This window comes from Urocitellus parryii, chromosome 4 (assembly GCF_045843805.1).
Source record: "Urocitellus parryii isolate mUroPar1 chromosome 4, mUroPar1.hap1, whole genome shotgun sequence".
Lineage (NCBI taxonomy): Eukaryota > Metazoa > Chordata > Mammalia > Rodentia > Sciuridae > Urocitellus > Urocitellus parryii.
In genome coordinates, this window is record NC_135534.1 from 5,670,120 (window position 1) to 5,689,020 (window position 18,901).

Genomic DNA, 18,901 nt, shown 5'->3' on the forward strand with positions numbered 1-18,901 from the left:
GGGTTCCAGTGGAATTGACCACCCAGCATTAAGGGTGGGTCCTAACTGATAAAGATAAGGATGGACCAATAAGAACCTCTCTCTGGGGCTGGGGTTGTGGTTCAGCGGTAGAGAGCTCACCTAGTGTATGTGAGGCCCTGGGTTTGATCCTTAGCACCACATAAAAATAAATAAATAAAATAAAGGTTTGTGTTCAGTTACAACTAAAAAATAAATATTAAAAAAAAGGAAAGAGAACCTCTCTTTTCATTCCTACGGACCAATAAGAGCCCCATGTGGTATCCTTGTCCACCATGTGTGTTGTGTTCTATACCAAAGGAGCTGCTGGCAGGGGTAGTGTCTGGGGCAGAGGGTGCAAGACACCTGGGAAGAAAGAGTCCTGCCTGGTCCTGCACCTCAGCCAAGTGGCTTCAGCCTTGGCAGGGCTTGGTCTCTAACTATTAAATGGAAGCCACAGCAGATAACTGCTCCTTCTCTTGCAGAAACTGGACATTTAGCAAGAAAATGGTGCTATTTTCTATGTGCTAGGCACTACGTGTCATGCTTTCCCTGCTCTATTTCAAGAATTCTCACACATGCATCCTGCCGTGAGGTGGGCTGTCATGCCCATTTTACAGACAAGGAAAATAAAGCTCAGGGGAGGTAAGCGGCCTGCCTGAAGACGACTGCCAGATGAGAGCTGGAGGCAGGCTGCCAGGCTCCATGCTGCCAGGCTCCACGCTGCCAGGCTCCACAGCATGTGCTCTAGAGCATGTGCTATGCAGGGTTTGGAGGTGACGACCAATGTGTGCAGGGTGTGCTTGTGACATGAAAAAAGGACTTGAGTCACATGGGGCCTTCTCCAAAGAAGGGACCCGTTTTGGCAAAGTAGGAGCTGCACTTCTCACCACAGCCACAGCCTGGAAAGGTACCTGACATTCAGGTGGTCATGTCTGGTACCAGCCACTTGTTAAGAGTTGATTGGGCCAGACCTGGACACCTGACTCAGGGGCACCAATTCCTGGGCTGATCACGTCCCATGACAAGGCATTCAGAGAGGAGCTGGGCCAATCATTTTTCTTCTTGGGAGAGTGACTTGGGAAGCTGCAGAATGTAGCCACACTGCCTGGGATCAGCCATGGGCTTCATTTGTGTGGTCTCAAGTGAGTTATTAACTTCTCTGAGCCTTGGTTTCCTGATCTGTTAAATGGAGATAACAGAGCTGAGCTCCAGAGTTGTTGCAGGGTTTCTGCTGAGGTTTGGAACATTGCTATTTTTTTTTTTTTAAAGAGAGAGAGAGAGAGAATTTTTAAAAAAAATATTTATATATATATTTTTTTAGTTTTCGGCGGACACAACCTCTTTGTTTGTATGTGGTGCTGAGGATCAAACCTGGGCCACACGCATGCCAGGCCAGCGTGCTACCGCTTGAGCCACATCCCCAGCCCTGGAAGATTACGGGAAGGAATTTTGGATGATATCCTTGTTTACGAAGTTTTCCTCATGGGCCCAGGCTGAGTGGCCTCTGAGGGGGCGTAGGGTGAGGCAAAGCCTGTGGGAAAGGAGGGCAAATCCCTACCAGACACAGGACATAAGCCTCAAGTCACATCATGAAAATTCAGCTTGCATCCTGCGACATCTGTCTTCTCTTAAGTACTCAACTCAACAGGTTGAAATGAATCACCTCCATCAGGGCGCTCTGATGCTCCCTCAAAAGCCCCAGCACTAATCTAATGAAGGGGGAGCAGAACTGTGAGAGTGGAGGGGAAAGGTGTGACAGAGGTCAGGAGCTGCCACCACCACCAGGGTTCCAGCTCCTCAAAGGTGGTTACACTCTCAAATGAGCAAGTCATCTCTCTAAATCTGTGGGTTCCACATCTGTGGGTTCCTCTAACATTGGATCAAAAATATTTTTTTAAAAAAGTGCATCTGTATGCACTTTTCCTTGTCATTTTCCCTATGTAACAACTATTTACACAGCATTTGCTTGCATTAGGTATGACAAGCCATCTGCAGATGATTTAAAGCACACAGGATACCATAGTTTCTAATGCAAATACCACAGCCATTTTATACCTTGGGTACTGAGGGATGACCATACACTAATTTCCCTCAAATTGGAATGCAGGGCTCATGGTTCCTAGGGGGGAGATCAATGCTTGGAGCAGCATCACATGGTGCTCCTTCTCCCCATTCCCACAAACCCCAAATTCACAAGTCCCACAGCCTGGCCACATATCCCACTTTCCACTTTTCTTTTAAGCACTGGGGTTCGGGAAATTTTCCAGCCCCTTTAATGAGAAACTTTTTGTCCCCATAGGGAGCTGCTATCCCAGAAAGGTGCCTGTGGGTTTTCATAGCCCGAGCCAAGGAGGCCAGGAAGCTACTTCAAATTATAGAGGTCACTTCTTACTTCTAGCACTCCTTTCTCTGGCCAGATTTCCCACATTCCTCTGCAATTACCAGACTGGTATGGGACAAAGGGCCTGCCACCTGGGCAGGCCACTGATACTGGCCCCACCTCCCTTGGCCTGGTATTTTTAGACAAAGTCCTTGGCTCTATTATCTAAGTGTTTCTCTGACTGGAGACCTTGATTTATCAGACTTTCGGACACCCAGAGGGACTCCTATACAGTCCTGGGCATCTCCTAGCTTCCTCCTGTTCAACTTCCAGGTCTATAAGCACATGGACTTGTCGAAAGACCTTTTTAGGGCTGGGGCTGTAGCTCAGTGGTAGAGCATTTGCCTCACATGTATAAGGCCCTGGGTTTGATCTTCAGCACCACATAAAAGATATTGTGTCCATCTATAACTAAAAAAACATATATTTTTTAAAAAGTCCTTTTCATTTGTGTCCTTTTGTTAAGATCATTTGTCTTGGATCAGGTTCAGACAAGTACATGCTTTTTTTGAAGAGATATTTGTTTCCTGCAGACTTCGAAATCCCTGCAAAGAAGCCATTTCCTGTGCGCCTGGCCCTGGATTTCCTAAGCTCTTATTAACCAGGGAAACCTCTTGTCCCACCTCATATCCCACAACACAGGATCCGTGCTTTTTATATGATCTATATCCCACTTACTTTCAGGAAGGATTGAGGTGGAGGGGCCAGAGAGACGGACAAGGGGCAGTATGTGGACAAACTGGAGCGGGGACCCTCGCCCCACCCCACCAGGGCAAAGGTGCTTTAGTCATGGTCACGCGGCCATCTCCTGCAGGAGGGCAGGTGACAGCGTCCACCAAGCCAGCAGCTCAGTGGCAAGCACCTTTGGCCAGAGTTCTAGGCGCCTGCGGCGGCCCCACAGACGAGAAGATAGACTTCCTGCCCTGGGCCTCTTGGCCTCGGCGTCCTCAGCACCACGGACAGGGAAACTGAGGCGAAGGTGCGAAGAGGGCGGGCCGAGGCAGAGGGCGGGCCGCCGCAGCAGTGCAAGTGTGCGGGCCGGCTGCGGGCCTGGAACCGGTCACCTCTTCCCTCTTCGGGCCTCCGTTTCTGAACCGCGGATAGTAATACCTCCGGCCCCGAGTTGGACCGGGCGTGGACGCGCCTTGGCTGAGCCAGCGCTGAGAAATGTCATAAAACACACCCACGGCGCCCCAAGGTCACGCGGAAAGAGCAGCCTGCCTGCAGGCGTCAATTTCCTGCCTGCCAGGGCCAGGCCCCCTGCCTCCGAAATCACCGGCTTTCGAGGGGCCCAGGGAAAGTTTCGCTCCGGAGCCTCCCCCGGGGCCTCCCGGGCTCGGAGCGCCCTGTCGCCCCCGCTCGCGGCCCTGCCCGGCCCAGCGCGGCCCAGCCGGGCGAGCGTCCACGGGCCCCGCTCCCCTCTCCTCCCTCAGTGCGACCCCGGGCGCCCGGCAGCGCGCCTGGCCCCCCCGCCCCACGCGCCGGCCCCGCCCCGTCCCTGGCAGCCACAGCACCGCGTCAGGGGAGGCGGCGTTTCAGCCAATCGGAGGGCCGCGTGGCGAGGGCGGCGGCGGTTGTGATGCGCAGGGGCGGCGCGCGACGGCCAATCAGCGGGGAGCGCGGGGGCGGGCTGTGACGCGGCGGCCCTCCTCGTGCGGCGCTGTAGAGAGCGAGCGCCGCGGCCGGCAGCACCCGCCGCCAGCCGCCGTCGCCGCCACTACCACCGCTACTACCACCGCTACCGCTTCTTCCCCGCGCGCTCCAACCGCCGCCTGCCGCGCGCAGCCCCCGCCGGCCGGCCGCCCCCAGAGAGCCCGCGAGAGACCCCGCCCGGCCCCAGGCGGGCGCCCGGCCGGACCCTGAGCCTCGCTCTCTCGCGCTGCGGCCGCCCGCGCCTCCTCGGCCGCCTGTCCGGCATGAAGACCAAGTTCTGCACCGGCAGCGAGGCGGAGCCCTCGCCGCTCGGGCTGCTGCTGAGCTGCGGCAGCGGCAGCGCGGCCCCGGCGCCCGGCTCGGGGCAGCCGCGCGACGCTGCCGACCAGCCAGAGCCCAAGCCGCTGGGCAGCCGGCAGACGCCGCTCGCGCTGCCCCCGCCGCCGCCGCCGCCGCTGCCACTGCTGCCGCCGCTGCCGCCGGCCGCCGAGCAGCCGGATCCGCGCACGCGGCGCAAGGCCTACCTGTGGTGCAAGGAGTTCCTGCCCGGCGCCTGGCGGGGCCTCCGCGAGGAACAGTTCCACATCAGTGTCATCAGGTCGGTGCCCCGCCGCGCCGCGCCGGGCCGCGGTCAGGTGACGCGGGCGGGCCGTGGGCAGCGCGCCGGGTCCCCGGGCCGGCCGGGCCCTTCGCGGCGACAGGGCCGAAGCGCACTGCGCGCCCGCGGAGCCCCTTTGCGGGTTTCACGGCCTTGAAGGGAGTCGAGGTGTTGTGGCTGGACTCAAAAAAACCACTTGATGACTTTTCTCGTCCCTCTTTGAAAGCCGTTTGGAGTGACGAAGGGGACCTGAAGTTGGGAGGCGTGGTTGCAAAAAATAAAAAGAAGAAAGATTTATCCCTTTGTTTTAAACTTAATAATATTTGACCTCAAATTTTAATTTAAACTGAAGTACGTATCTGCAGATTTCGACTTAACAGAAAGGTATAGCTATGCCCTTGACTTCTGTGGCTGTTCTGCTCCCAGGCGACAAGCATTTAAACATTGAATATGGGTCCTTCTGTTTGGACCTTTAAAAAACCCGATTGCCTGTCTTCTGTTAGTTCTTTTCATTGGTTGACCAGGTTGAGTGAAAGTGTCTAGGAAGAAACTGGCTGGCTGGTTAGCACCCATAATCTCCAAATCCTTTTTTTTGAAAATATTTTTTAGTTGTTGATGGACTTTTATTTATTATATGTGGTGCTGAGAATTGAACCCGGTGCCTCACACATGCTAGGCAAGCGCTTTTCCACTGAGCTATACCACTCCAGCCCCTCCAAATCCAGTTTTATGGTTTGATTTATTTTCTGTGTCCACAGTCTTTCACCAGAGCCACTAATGCAGCAAAATGAAATCTTTGGACTTCACTTCCTCTTTGCCCTTCAGGCCCCACTTACAGATATGTTAATGAGCAAATAGTTAAAAGGCAGTTGGGAGGAAGTAGATACAAGAACATTGAAGATGTTTACATCATTCCTGAATTTCTTAATGGCACTTCATTTATTTATTTTTTATTTTTTCATCCTGGGTATAGAATCCAGAAGGCTTTGCCACTGATCTACATCCCTGGGCCTTTTAAAATTTTGAGACAGGGTCTTGTTAAATTGTTTAGGGTCCTACTAAGTTGCTGTGGCTGGCATCAAATTTGCAATCCTCTTGCCTCCCAAATTGCTTGGATTATAGGCATGTGACACTGTCCTGGCTGTAATGGCACATTAAAGAAAGAAGGAGGGGCTGGGAATGTAGCTCAGTGGTAGAGATCTTGCCAACCATGGGTGAGATCTTAGCTCAGTCCCCAGCTCTTTGGGGGTGGGGGTGGGCATGGGAGTTCACTCCAAAACTTCAATCCTGTTAGACCTGACAATTCTCAACTAGACCAGGGGTACAGAGAATTTTAGGCCATTTATTTTTATCCTGTAAAAACAAAACCTGGGGATGTGACTTGCCTGAGGTTTATCACAGACAAAGCCTGAATTGCAAGGTCTCTGGTGTCCCCCTCTTCTGCATCTTTACTCTCCCTGAGGCTTGTGGAAACATTTGGACACCCTGGATCCAGCCTTAAGACATTTTTGTGGTTCTCTCCAGGAAGTGCCACTGATCTGTTAAACCTTTCAGGCTTGCTCAAACCAGTCACTACAAAAGTATTGAGGATGTCTTGTAGCTTTTCTCTAGAAGTTAATAGTCTCAAAAACAGAGGACCTTTCTAAATAATGTAGCATGGGGTACACTGTCTCAGTTCTGTGTTCTGGAGAAGATGGTGGTTGTGGAATGACTTGCATAAGGTAAAAAGGTGATTTAGGACATGGGGAAGTGAGTGATGCCTAGCTTTAAGAAAGAAGGCTGGGGGATGTTATTCTGTGGTAGAGTAAGTGCTGAGTATGTGCAGGGCCCTGGGTTTAGTACTTTTTTTTTTTTTTTTTTAAGAGAGAGTGAGAGAGGAGAGAGAGAGAGAGAGAGAGAGAGAGAATTTTTAATATTTATTTTTTAGTTCTCAGCGGACACAACATCTTTGTTGGTATGTGGTGCTGAGGATCGAACCCGGGCCGCACGTATTCCAGGCGAGCGCGCTACCGCTTGAGCCACATCCCCAGCCCAGGGTTTAGTACTTCTCTTAAGAAAAAGAAAAAAAGGCAACTAAGCATAGGAAGAATGCACTTGGTCAAAATTCAGTGGTCCTCCTTGGACAGTTGCATTTATTGTGGCTCCAGCTATTGTGCATACATACACTTTCTACTTTCCAATCCTTTTGAACTTGAGTGTGTGTGTGCTCTTGCTTGCTTGCTTGCGCTTATCTCTCAAGCTAGGAATTGAACCTAGTGGCACTTTACCACTGAGCCACATCCTCAGCCCTTTTTGTTTTTTGTTTGAGACAGGATTTCACTAAGTTTCTTAAGGTCTTGCTAAATTGGTGAGGTTGGCCTTGAATTTATAATCCTCTTGCCTTAGCCTTCGGAGTTGCTGGGTTTACAGGTGTGTGCCATCATGCCCAACTTGAGCTCCAACTTTGCTGAGTTCTAGTTCATTTGTAGTAGTTTATCAGACCATACCACCTCAACTCCATTCAGCCTGTCCAAGATTTATCCCTTTGGGTCCTCCCTATCCCAAATGTACTTCTGCTTTCTCTGAATTATTAACATGGTAGTTCAAGTCCTGAGATCATTTCTAATTTTACATCATCCTGGAAATCTCTTCTTTAGCTGTGGAGGCCTGGGGAAGGCGATACCTGCCCACCCTTCTTGCTTAGACACTGTAACAGGAGGCACCAGTGATCTCTGTTTCACCCCCACTCTCCTTCTATAGCCTGTTGCCAGGTATTTCTCAAATATCATTGGTTACTCCTGTGACTTCCTGTACCTAGGAAATAAAATCCAAACTTGTTTGCAAGGTCTCAACTTGGGCCCCAGATTACCTTTTTAGAGGGGTTCTTTTGTTTGTTGCCGTTTTAAAATCGCCCCTTTCCCAAACTGCAGTGACCAACATGGAGCCAGCTCCACTGGACCCTGCATTTTCTGAATGAGCTTTGTGTCCTCAGTTACCAGGCCTTTCTTTGCTCCTTCCCTCTACTTGGCAGCTTTCCCCCTGGTTTCTGCTTTTAAAATTTTTCCTTTAAGGCCTAACTCTGAACTAGACAGAATTAATTGTTTTCTGTATTTTTTTGTTAGCACTTTAAACATATAGGCCTTGATATGACAGCACTTAACATGCTTGTATGTGTGCTTATTCATTCAGCTTTCATGTTGGATTGAATTCCTAGAAGGCATTTCGTGTTCATCTTTGTATCTCCAGCTCTAGAATTGTGTCTGACACACAGTTGGCACTGCCTAAGTATTTGTAGTAATTGTCATTTCTTTTTTGGTATTGGGGATAGAACTCGGGGACACTCAACCCCTGAGCCACATCCCCAGATCTATTTTTGTATTTTATTTAGAGACAGGGTCTCACTAAATTGCTTAGCACCTCACTGTTGCTGAGGCTGGCTTTGAGCTTGAGATCCTCCTGTCTCAGCCTCCAGAGATAACAGGCTGGGATAACAGGCATGTGCCACCACGCCCAGTAGTAATTGTCATTTTTAACCTCAATTGGCCTCTTTCCTGTGTGATAAACAGGGTTTCTTATTATCAAATTATTGGTTGCCTGAGTGTCTTCAGTTATGAGAAGTAAAGGAAAAGTAAAAATTGTCAGATCATGAAAATTGTTATTAATGAATTGATCACTTAAAAATTCATCTGTGCCCAGACATCACAACTAAGACAACTTCTTTTTTTTTTTTTTTTTTAAAGAGAGAGTGAGAGAGGAGAGAGAGAGAATTTTTTAATATTTATTTTTTAGTTCTCGGCAGACACAACATCTTTGTTGGTATGTGGTGCTGAGGATCGAACCCGGGCCGCACGCATGCCAGGCAAGCGCTCTACCGCTTGAGCCACACCCCCAGCCCGACAACTTCTTATTATTTTTTTCTTTCACGGTGCTGGGGATTGAACCCACCGGACTCATAAGCTAGTCAGTAAGCTACATCCCCAGCCTCTCCTTGTTTGTTAGATTAAGGACTTATTATTATCATTTTCATTGCTGATTGATAAAACACTTAAAATCATTTGTGAAATGAAGTTGCAAATCTTGCAAAAAGGGGCAAGATTTCATGAAGTTTAATGAAAAAAAAGTTTGAGAACAGTTCAGAAGTTTTCATACATATCTGTTGCTGCAGTATACCCTAAAAAGAAACCCCTAACAGAGAAAAGAAAATGAACAGGATAATACCAGGAGCCCTGCAAAACAGAATAATTTACATATCAAAAAACAGGACCTTGAGACTGGCAAAAATCCTTAGTTTTTTTTTAGGACCAGGAATTGAATCAAATAGTGTTTAACCATTGAACCACATCTCCAGCCCTTTTATTTTTTATTTTGGGACAGGGTCTCACTAAGTTGTTTAGGGCCTAAAGCTATTTAGGCTGGCTTTGAACCTGCAGTCCTCCAGCCTTCAGCCTCCTGAGTCACTGATATTACAGACATGTACCACCACACCTGGCTCCTCAGATATTTTTGCCAACAATAATCAGTAAATATCAAATAGAGGATGAATTGTGTTTTATAGTTATGTCATAAAATTTTGGGGAAAATTTAAGCCTACTTGATTTTCTTTTCATTTTTTGGTATAAACATAGTTGTATAATCCAAATTATATTAAATATAAAAACAAATAATTTTTAGTGTCATTTTGCAAGATAAAGTTTGAGCTGTACTGTTAATAAGGTTTATTGTGAAAATTTAGTTCTTTGGATGGATGACTTCATCCTTCTTCATCCTTCTGGTCTTTTCTTTCTTTTTCTTCTTCTTCTTCTTCTTTTTTTTTTTTTTTGTGTGTGTGTGTATGTGTGCTAGAGACTGAACCCAGAGCCTCATGCATGCTAAGCATGCATTTTCTCACTGAGCTATACCCCTAGCACTTCTTTAAAAAATATATATATATATATATATATTTTTTAGAGAAGTTTTAGGTTCATAGGAGAATTGAGCAGAAAATGCAAAGTTCCTACACATTCCCTGCTCCCCAAACCCCAGTGTGTGTAGCCTCCCCTATTATCACATCCTCCAGCAGTGTGGAATGCTTGTTAAAATTGATGAACCTACATTGATGCATCATGTAATATGTAAATTATTACTCAGAGCCTATAGTTTACATTAGGGTTTTTTCTTGGTATTTTATGTTCTATGGTGTTTTAAAATTTTGTTTTGTTTTTATTTGTACTGGAGATTGAACCCAAGGGTACTTACTACTTTACTAGTGAGCTACATCTCCAGTCCTTTTCAGTTTTTATTTTTGAGACAAGGTCTTGCTAAGTTGCCCATGCTGTCCTCAAATTTTGGATCCTCCTGCCTAAGTACCTGGAATTACAGGCGTGTGCCACTGCAGATGATGTTCTGTGGCTTTTTACAACTGTATAATGAGATGAATTTACCATTGTAGTATGATGCAGAATAGTTTCAGTACCTAAAACATCCTCTATACTGTCTGGTCGTTCCTCCTCTTCTCCTGACACCCTTCACCTGCCATCCCTTTAAAGGGCTAGTTTTGCCTTTCTCAGAATGCCACTGTTTGAATCAAGCACCAGCCTTTTCAGGTTGGCTTCTTTAATAACATGTACATGCTTCCTTCATGTCTTTTCATGATTTAATAGTTTACTTTTTTTTCTTTTTTTTTTTTTTAATTCCTAGTGCTGAGTAATATCCATTGTATGGTTGTGCCAGTTTATCCATTCATCTATTTAAGGACATCTGGCCTGTTTCCAAGCTTTGGCAATTATGAATAAAGCAATTATACACATCTATGTGCAGGTTTTTGGGGAGACATACTTTTTCAGTTCATTTGGGTAAATACCGAGGATTGTGATTGTTAGTTATATCATCAAATTATGTTTGATTTTATAAAGAAACTGCCAACTTGTAAATTGCTTTCCAAGGTGGTGCTTCCATCTTGTGTTCCTACCAGCAGTGAGATTTCCTACTGCTCCCTGTCCTGGCAGCATTTGGTGGTGTCAGTGTTCTGAATTTTGGCCATTCGAATAGGTGTGTGAGGGTTTTTTTTCTTTCTTTTTGGTGCTGGGGATTGAATCTAGGATCTCTCACATGCTAGGCAGCAGTTATACCTCTGAACTATATCCTGACTCTTTTTATTATTTTTATTTTGCGACAGGCTGACCAGAGTGGTCTTAAAATTTTGATCCTTCTGTCTTATAATCCAAGCTGCTCAGTATGCTAAGTGTGTGTTGCTGTACCCAGCTAGTATCTTATTTTAGTTTGCAGTTCTCTGTTCTCTAATGATATGATGTTGAACATCTTTTCATACTTCTTATCTTCTTTGGTAAATCTGTACAGGTTTTTTGCGCTTTTGTTTGTCAGATTGTTTTATTATTTTTTTAATATTTATTTTTTTAAATTTATTTTTTAGTTTTAGGTGGACACAGTACCTTCATTTTATTTATTTATTTTTTTATGTGGTGCTGAGGATCGAACCCAGGGCCTCGAACATGCTAGACAAGCATTCTACTGCTGAGCCACACCCCCAGCCCAGATTGTTTTATTATTATTATTGTTATTTTTGGTACCTGGACTGAGCCCAGGGGCACTTAACCACTGAGCCACATCCTCAGCCCTTTTTAATTTTTAATTTTGAAACAGGGTCTTGTCAAGTTGTTTAGGGCCTCATTGCATTGCTGAGGCTGGCCTTGAACTTGTGATCCTCCTGCTTCAGCCTCCCAAGTCACTGGGATTACAGGTGTACACTACCAAATCCATCCTATTTTCTTATTGATGAGTTTTAAGAGTTCTTTTTAGGGCTGGAGTTGTGGGTCAGTGGTAGAGTGCTTGTCTAGCATGTGCGAGGCACTGGGTTCAAGTCTCAGCACCACATATAAATAAATAAAGGTTCATCAATAACTAATAAAAAATTTTTTAAAAAAGAGTTCTTTCGGGGGCTGGGGATGTGGCTCAAGCGGTAGTGTGCTGTCCTGGCGTGCGTGAGGCCCGTGTTCTATCCTCAGCACCACATACAAACAAAGATGTTGTGTTCGCCGAAAACTAAAAAATAAATATTAAAATTCTCTCTCTCTCTCTCAAAAAAAAGAGTTCTTTGTAGATTTTGGATAGCAATTCTTTTTCAAATGTGTCTTTTGCAAGCATTTTTTCTATGTTTATGATTTGTCTTTTCATTCTCTTAACAGTGACATTTATAGAGGAGAAGTTTTTAATTTTAAAGAAGTTAACCCTAAAAGTTATTTCTTTCAATGAATCATGCCTTTTTTATGTAAATGCACTGGGGAATTGAACCCAGGATTTATGCATTCTTAGCATGTGCTCTTCTACTAAACTATAGGCTCCACCTTGGATGGTGCCTTTAATGTTGTTTCTAAGAACTGCCACCAGGGAATATATTATCAAGGTAACTTGAATCCATGTTCCTGAGCCATGGTCATTCAGAATAAACTATTTTTTTTCCCCTTCAAAGCAGAGTTGTTACTGTCAGCGTTTGCAGTGTGATGACATGCTAATATCAAGAGAAGAATCTAGAACTTTCCAAGTGCCTTCCAAGTGATGAACTATATCAGTGCTCATTGCAGATCAGCACTGACAGATCAAATATCTGTAGAGGATGTCAATGACAGGAAACTGACTTTGAACCTCAAGCTGTTATGTTCCCTGAACGATTCCATTCTCATGGGGAGACCTATGTTACAAAATTTGATTTAATTATTGTATTTTGAATTTCATCAATAAAAAGTGTGGACATTTATTTCCTGTCTTGTTATAAAAAAAAAAAAAATCACTATAGCCAAGGTCATCTTAATTTTCTCCTATGTTATTGTCTAGGACTTTTTTAGTTTTGCATTTTATATTTAGATTTATAACCCATCTTTATATATATATATATATATATTTTAATAGAGGATATGCTGTGTCTAGCTTTTTTAATTTTGCATGTGAATTTGTTGAAAAGACTATTTTGCTCCATTGTTTTGCCTTTGTGCCTTTGTCCAAGGACTGGGCTATTTTTGAACTTTTTTTGTTCTATTGATCTACTTGTCCTCTTTTATTTTTATTTATTTATTTATGTATTTATTGTGAGGCTGGGGATTGAATCCAGGGCGTTGTGCTTGCAAGGCAGGCATTTTACCAACTGAGTTACATCCCAGTCCTAACTATTCATTCTTTTGCTAGTACTGACTGTATTGATTACCATGGCTTTATTAACAAGTCCTGAAGTTGGATAGTGTTATATTGTTGGCTGTTTTTTTTTGTCTCTCCACATAAGCTTCAGAATCAGTTTGTTGGTACCCCCAGAATAACTCACTGGGATTTTTTGGGTGTGTATTCTGTTCTGTTTTATTGTTTTGCAGCAGAATACTCAGCATCACATAATTTCAAATATTCAAAAGAAAAGCAGTTCTTAATTACAAATGGGAGACATGATTCTTTTGTTGTAAGTAAATAGTTAATGCAACCTGAGTCCTACAAGTGTTTGGACTTGGTCTGCATAGTGAAATGGCCTTGCCTGTGGACCTGTAGTGACATTGTGATTCTCTCCCAGTAATCAGTACTTGGAATTGAGGTGCTAGTGGTGGAACATAAGCACAATGAGCCTTCTCCACCCCTCTACAGACCAAAATAAAGATGATTGGAATTTCTTGGAGATCAGTGGTCTTTAAAGTTAAATGTTGTACATGATTCTCTCTTGATTCCCAACTTTCTGGGATTTTGTTGGAATTGTGTTGACACTACAGTTTTAGTTGGAAAGAACTGACATCTTGAAAATATCTATATCTCTCCATTTGTTTAGTTGTTCTTTGATATCTTTCATCAGAATCTTTATAGTTTTCCTCATGTAGACCTTGTACATAGTTCATTAGATTATATCTGAGTATTTCACTTTTGGGAGATGTTAATGTAGTGTGTTTATAATTTCAAATTCTACTTGTTTGTTGCTAGTATATAGGAAAGCAGTTGACTATTATATAATAACCATGTAGCCTGCAGTTCTGCTGTAGTCTCTTATTAGTTCTTGTTTTTTTTTGTTAGTTTTATTTGTCTTCACCCCTCTGTATACTTTATTTCCTTTTGTTTTTTCTTTTTTCCCTCCACAGTATCAGGGATTGAATCTTGGGGCACTCTACCACTGAACTATATCCTCACCCCTTTATATATTTTATTTTGGGACAGAATCTCTTCAAGTTGCCGAGACTGACATCAAATTTGCTGTCCTCCTACCTTAGCCTCTGGAGTAGCACGTACCATCATACCTGCTTCCTTTTTTCTTTCATTTGTTTACTTTGTTGTACTGTTGGAGACGAAATCCAGGGCCTCACACATGCTGAGCAAGTACTCTACCACTGCCATATATCTCCAGCCCCCCAATTTTTAAATTTTTGAATCAGGGTCTCTCTAGATTGCCCAGGCTGGCCTTGAAGTTGCTTTTCTCCTACCCTCAGACTCCTGAGTGGCTGGGATTACAGGTGTGTAACATCATGCTTGGCTCCTTATTTTCTTTTTTTGTCATACTGCATTACTTAGGATTTCTAGTACAATATTGAAAAGGAGTGGTGAGAGGGGGTCGTCTTTGCTCTGTACTTGTTTTTAGTGGGAAAGTTGTGACCTTGCCACCATTAAATATGATATTAGCTGTAGGTTTCTTATAGGTGTTCTTTATCAAGTTGAATAAGCTCCACTCCATTTCTTGTATTCTGAGAGTTTACTTTTTATATGAATGGGTGTTGAATTTTGTCATATTGTTTTATTGCTGAACTCGGGTGCCTTACCAGTGAACTACTTCCTAAATAAGCCTCTCCCCCCTTTTAAATTTTGAGTTAGGATCTTGCTAAGTCGAGGCTGGCTTTGAACTTGCAATCCTGCTTCAGCCTCCCTAGTTGCTAGGATTACAAGTGTGTGCACCACCTCACCCAGTGTGTCAAATGCTTCCTTTTATCTATTGATACAGTTGATCAGTCTAAACTGAGAAACTACAGCATTGAAAATGGAATGATAGTTCAGAAGACATGGATTCAGATAGCTCTGGATCCATGTTCTGAGGAAGGCAGGAAAAGCAGGAGCTTACATGCTGGAAAGGAAAGGGGCTTCATTATTGTTAGAAGATAAAGACAAGAATGTATAAAAAGGATGGAAATTTCCATAAAACAGGAGTGTAGCTGGGAGGGTGAGTCAGGAGGATCCCAAGTTTGAGGCTAGCTTGGGCAACTTAGCAAGACTCGGTCTCAAAAAATAAAAATGGCTGGCGATGTGGCTCAGTGGTAAAGTGCCCCTGGGTTCTGGCCCCAGTATAAAAAACAAACAAATGTTCTGGAACCTCTTGATATGCTTCTTGGGCACAATGTAATCTGTGGTAGTTAAGGTGCTTTTTAATGGGCTGGGGACATAGCTCAGTTGGTAGAGTGCTTGCCTCACATGCACAAGACTCTGCGCTCAATCCCCAGTAGCATAAAACAAACAAACAAAGGTATTCCAGATGCCTCCTGAAGTCAAAGGGGAGAGAGAGGTAACCCAAGTTTACACCCAGGCCACTGTGGACTCTAGCATGTGTCCTGCTTCCTTAGTGGCCTCTAACTCCGTTTTGAGAAGCACTTACAGTGTTGCTTTCATGGTGATTTTCCTTTTGTTTGATCATGTGGTTTTTTTTTTCTTTTTTCTGGTGGTGCTGGGGATTGAACCTAGGGCCTTATGCATGCAAGGCAAGCACTTACCAACTGAGCTACATCCCCAGCCCCAGTGATTTTTCTTCTTTAGCTTGTTGATGTGATAAGTTGTGTTAATTGACTTTTGAATGTTGAACCTGAATTCCTATTATTAGGGCTCAGCCTTTTGGTGAACTTTGCCCTTAGCACCCTTAGCCAGTATACTTGCCAAGCTTGGTATTGACTCCCCTTAGGTGGGGCAGATGACCAGAGGGACAGGAATAGTATATTCCCTTCCCCTAGGATAGGTTAGGCTCTGAGAAAACTCCAGCTGACCAGGCTCTGTCAAAACTGCTTCTCCCGAGGGCAGACGGGATCTGTTAAGGAGAGGGGAACGCTGCTGCGTATTTTAAGATGGTTTCTTTCCCCACTGGTCTGCCAGAAGCATGAAGGGATTTTTATTTTTTGGTTCCGAGGATTGACCCAGGGGCACTTTACCACTGAGCTACAGCTACTTCTCCAGCCCCTTTTATTTTTTGAGACAGGGCCTCACTAAGTTGCTGATGTTGGCTTTGACCTCATCATCCTCTGGCATCAGCCTCCCAAAGCCACTGGGATTACAGGCTTGCACCACCCATGCCTGCTCCCCTTTTATTTTTATTTTGAAACAGGGTTTCACTAAGTTGCTGAGGTTGGCCTCGAACTTGCAGTCCTCCTGCCTCAGCCTCCCACATTGCTGGGGTTATAGGCATGTGCCTTCTTACCCAGTTATGAAGGGATTTTTTTAGTCTCCAGTCACTGTGAGGACCTGGTAGAGAGTTCATGAATAATTGTGGAGACCCACTATATGATGGTCCCCTGAAGTTTCTTTTTTTCTTCTTCCAGGGCAGAGGATTGAACTCCGCCTTGTGCCTAGAGATGTGCTCTGCCCTTGAGCAAATCCCTACCCATTCCCTTGAAGTGACTGAGTTGTCTGTACTGAGCCCCCAGCAGTTTGTCAGTTATTGAGCAGGTCTTCCTGCCCCACACCGCTTCCCTTTGAGGTTTCTGCTCTGGTGAGTGCGGTTCTGGGTCTCCACCTGCCTGTGCAGTTTTAGGGGAGGAGTGTGCCTCATGACTTACTTCACTGATGGATCTGAGAAGAATTATTGACTTTTTGAGTTTGGTCTGTTTTTGTGTGTTTAGATTGGGCAGCCCTTTCCAAGCTTATGTGCCAGAATGGAAACCAGAGGTTTATGCAGCTCATTACTTTTTACTTTTATTTTTTCAGTCCTAGGAATTGAACACAGGGCCTCCCAGTGCGTGCTGGACTCTGAGCTGCCCTCCAGCCTGAGTGGTATTTTACTACTACTCTCCATGGGGTCGCAGGCGTGGCTCTCGTCCATTGTGTTCCTTTTACTTTGCCTACACTAGCCGTGGCTCTCAGCCTTGTCCAGCTGCACTGGTACCTGGTTCTCCTGTTTTTCCTCCAGTGGAGTGGGTAGCCGGAACACTTGACCTGTCCAGGGAAAGCCTGTATCTCTGGCTTTCCACAGAGAGATGGTAATCTCCAGGTCTTTCCCAACACATCCACACTCCAGTGTGCTTAGTGCTCCTTTTGTTGAGCTTTAGTAAAGCATTTAGAAAGTAAGGACTGGGAGGTCAGAAGGCTAGAGGGTGTGCCTGGGGCACTTTGTGAGGAAGTGAGAGTGTCCCCTAACTGGAAAGGTGGCAGGACCTTTTAAGAGGGGAATGTGCCAGAGGCTGGCTGCATTCGCTGGTGGTGAAGCATAGTGACTTGAAATTGGCATTTTAGAAACTGGTTCTGGGAATGGCCTGGGAGGGGGAGGGGGAGAACTTAGCAGGGAGAGAGCTGAGAAGCTGGGAGACTTACATTTGAGAAGAAGTGAAAGGAGGAAAGAATTTGAAAGGTAGGGAAAGGCCTAGGCTTTGGAGCTAAGGAAGATTTTGAGCTGGGTGAGATAGAGTCACTACTGTTAGGTGAAATTGGCTAATCAAGAGGAAGACATTATTTTGAATAGAGGTCAGAAAAAGGAGTTGAAAGTCAGTGTAGAGAATATGTTGGTCTTCCAATTTGGGGGTCACAGAGTTATTAAAAATCAGTTTTCAGGGCTGGGGACATAGCTCAGTTGGTAGAGTGCTTGTCTCGCATGCACAAGGTGGGTTCAATCCCCAGTACCACTCCCCCTCCAAAAAAAAAAGGTTTTCATTTGGGCATGGTGGCACACGCCTGTAACCCAGCGACTCCAGAGGTTGAGGCAGGAGGATCATGAGTTCAAAGCCAGCCTCAGCAACTCAGTTGAGGCTTAAGCAACTCAGTGAGACCCTGTCTCTAGATAAATAAAAAAAAGAGCTGGGGAAGCCAGCCTCAGCAACTCAGTTGAGGCTTAAGCAACTCAGTGAGACCCTGTCTCTAGATAAATAAAAAAAAGAGCTGGGGATGAGGCTCAGTGGTTAAGTGTCCTTGGGTTCAATCCCCGGCACCTCCCGCCCCTGCTCCCCGCAAATCTGTTTTCAAATTGAAGTGATTTTGGATTTTTCTTTTGGTAGTTGGGGATGGACCCCTGGGCCACTTTACTGAGATACCTCCCCAGCCCTTTTTATTTTGAGGTAGGGTCTCCCTAAGTTGCCCAGCATGCCCTCAAACTTGCAATCCTCCTACCTCAGCCTCTCATGATTGGACAGTTTTGATTGTCGTGGTGGTACAGCTAGCATCTAGTGGGCAGAGGGCAAAGAGACACTGACTAAACATCCTACAGTGCACAGGGCACCTGCCTCTTCCCTCTGCCTCCACCCCCGTGCCAGCCATGTGGGGGCTGCGCCTCCCTGGAGTAGAAGGCTCATGTCTGAGCTTTACTGTCTCCTCTGCAGCTTCTCTGAGATTAACCTTTGCTTTGGGATTGGTGTTGATGATGAGCAGTTCACATTGTCTCCCGGAATCCTCACAAAGACCTCTGTTAGATACTGCTGTATTATTTTGTGGTGAGAAAACAGGCTTAGGGGCATTGAGTAACTTGACCAAGGTCACATAGTTCCTTGTGGAGCCAGCAGTCCCCCTGGGCTGGATGTCACAGCCTGTTCTTTGCACTGTGCCTCAGGCTCTGTGTGCAGAGAGTTGGGGGTTGGGATGCCTGTTCTTGATTACTGCCTATAGAAACTACCATTTTAGTGCACTCCCCCTAATCCCAGCCATGGTTATTTCAAGTTGAGTTTTAGATGGTTGGAAGAAATTTTTTTAAAAATACACTTTTTTCCTTGTGCTTTAAATTCAGTATTTAAATTTGGTATTATGCTGGCTTAAGCTTCATTTTTCCTCTGAGAAACTAGTTGTGTTGTCCTTTTTCTTTCAATGATGCTCTTGAAACTCTCAAGCTGCCTCTGTCTTCTCCCCTATCAGGCCCCCAGCCTTGCTGATTGACTGTGGGTCTACTGGATGCCATGGGACTTGTGGACAGTTTGCAGGGGTTTGGTGACTTTTTGCTTTAAAAAAGTTTTTTAGATATAGACCAAGTAACTTCCTATTTTAATTTAGCAGATAAGTTTTGTGTTTGTGCCTGAGGATTGAACCTAGCCGGGGCCTTGCATATTGTCAGGCAACTGCTCCACTACTGAGCTATACCTCCAGCCCCAGTAGATGAAAATATTTTTGTT

The 18,901-nt window shown here is 45.2% G+C and overlaps 1 protein-coding gene across 3 annotated transcripts in view; it reads left to right on the forward strand.

Annotated features, from left to right (window-relative positions):
* The first annotated feature begins 4,067 nt into the window (after positions 1-4,067).
* Positions 4,068-18,901, forward strand: part of Chka (choline kinase alpha) — a 58,154-nt gene continuing 43,320 nt past the window's right edge. For all 3 annotated transcript variants that reach the window (XM_077797381.1, XM_026396660.2, XM_026396661.2), the window contains exon 1: positions 4,068-4,631. In XM_077797381.1, the coding sequence (XP_077653507.1) occupies positions 4,297-4,631 (335 nt within the window). In that variant the 5' untranslated portion in view covers positions 4,068-4,296. The remainder of the gene's footprint in view (positions 4,632-18,901) is intronic.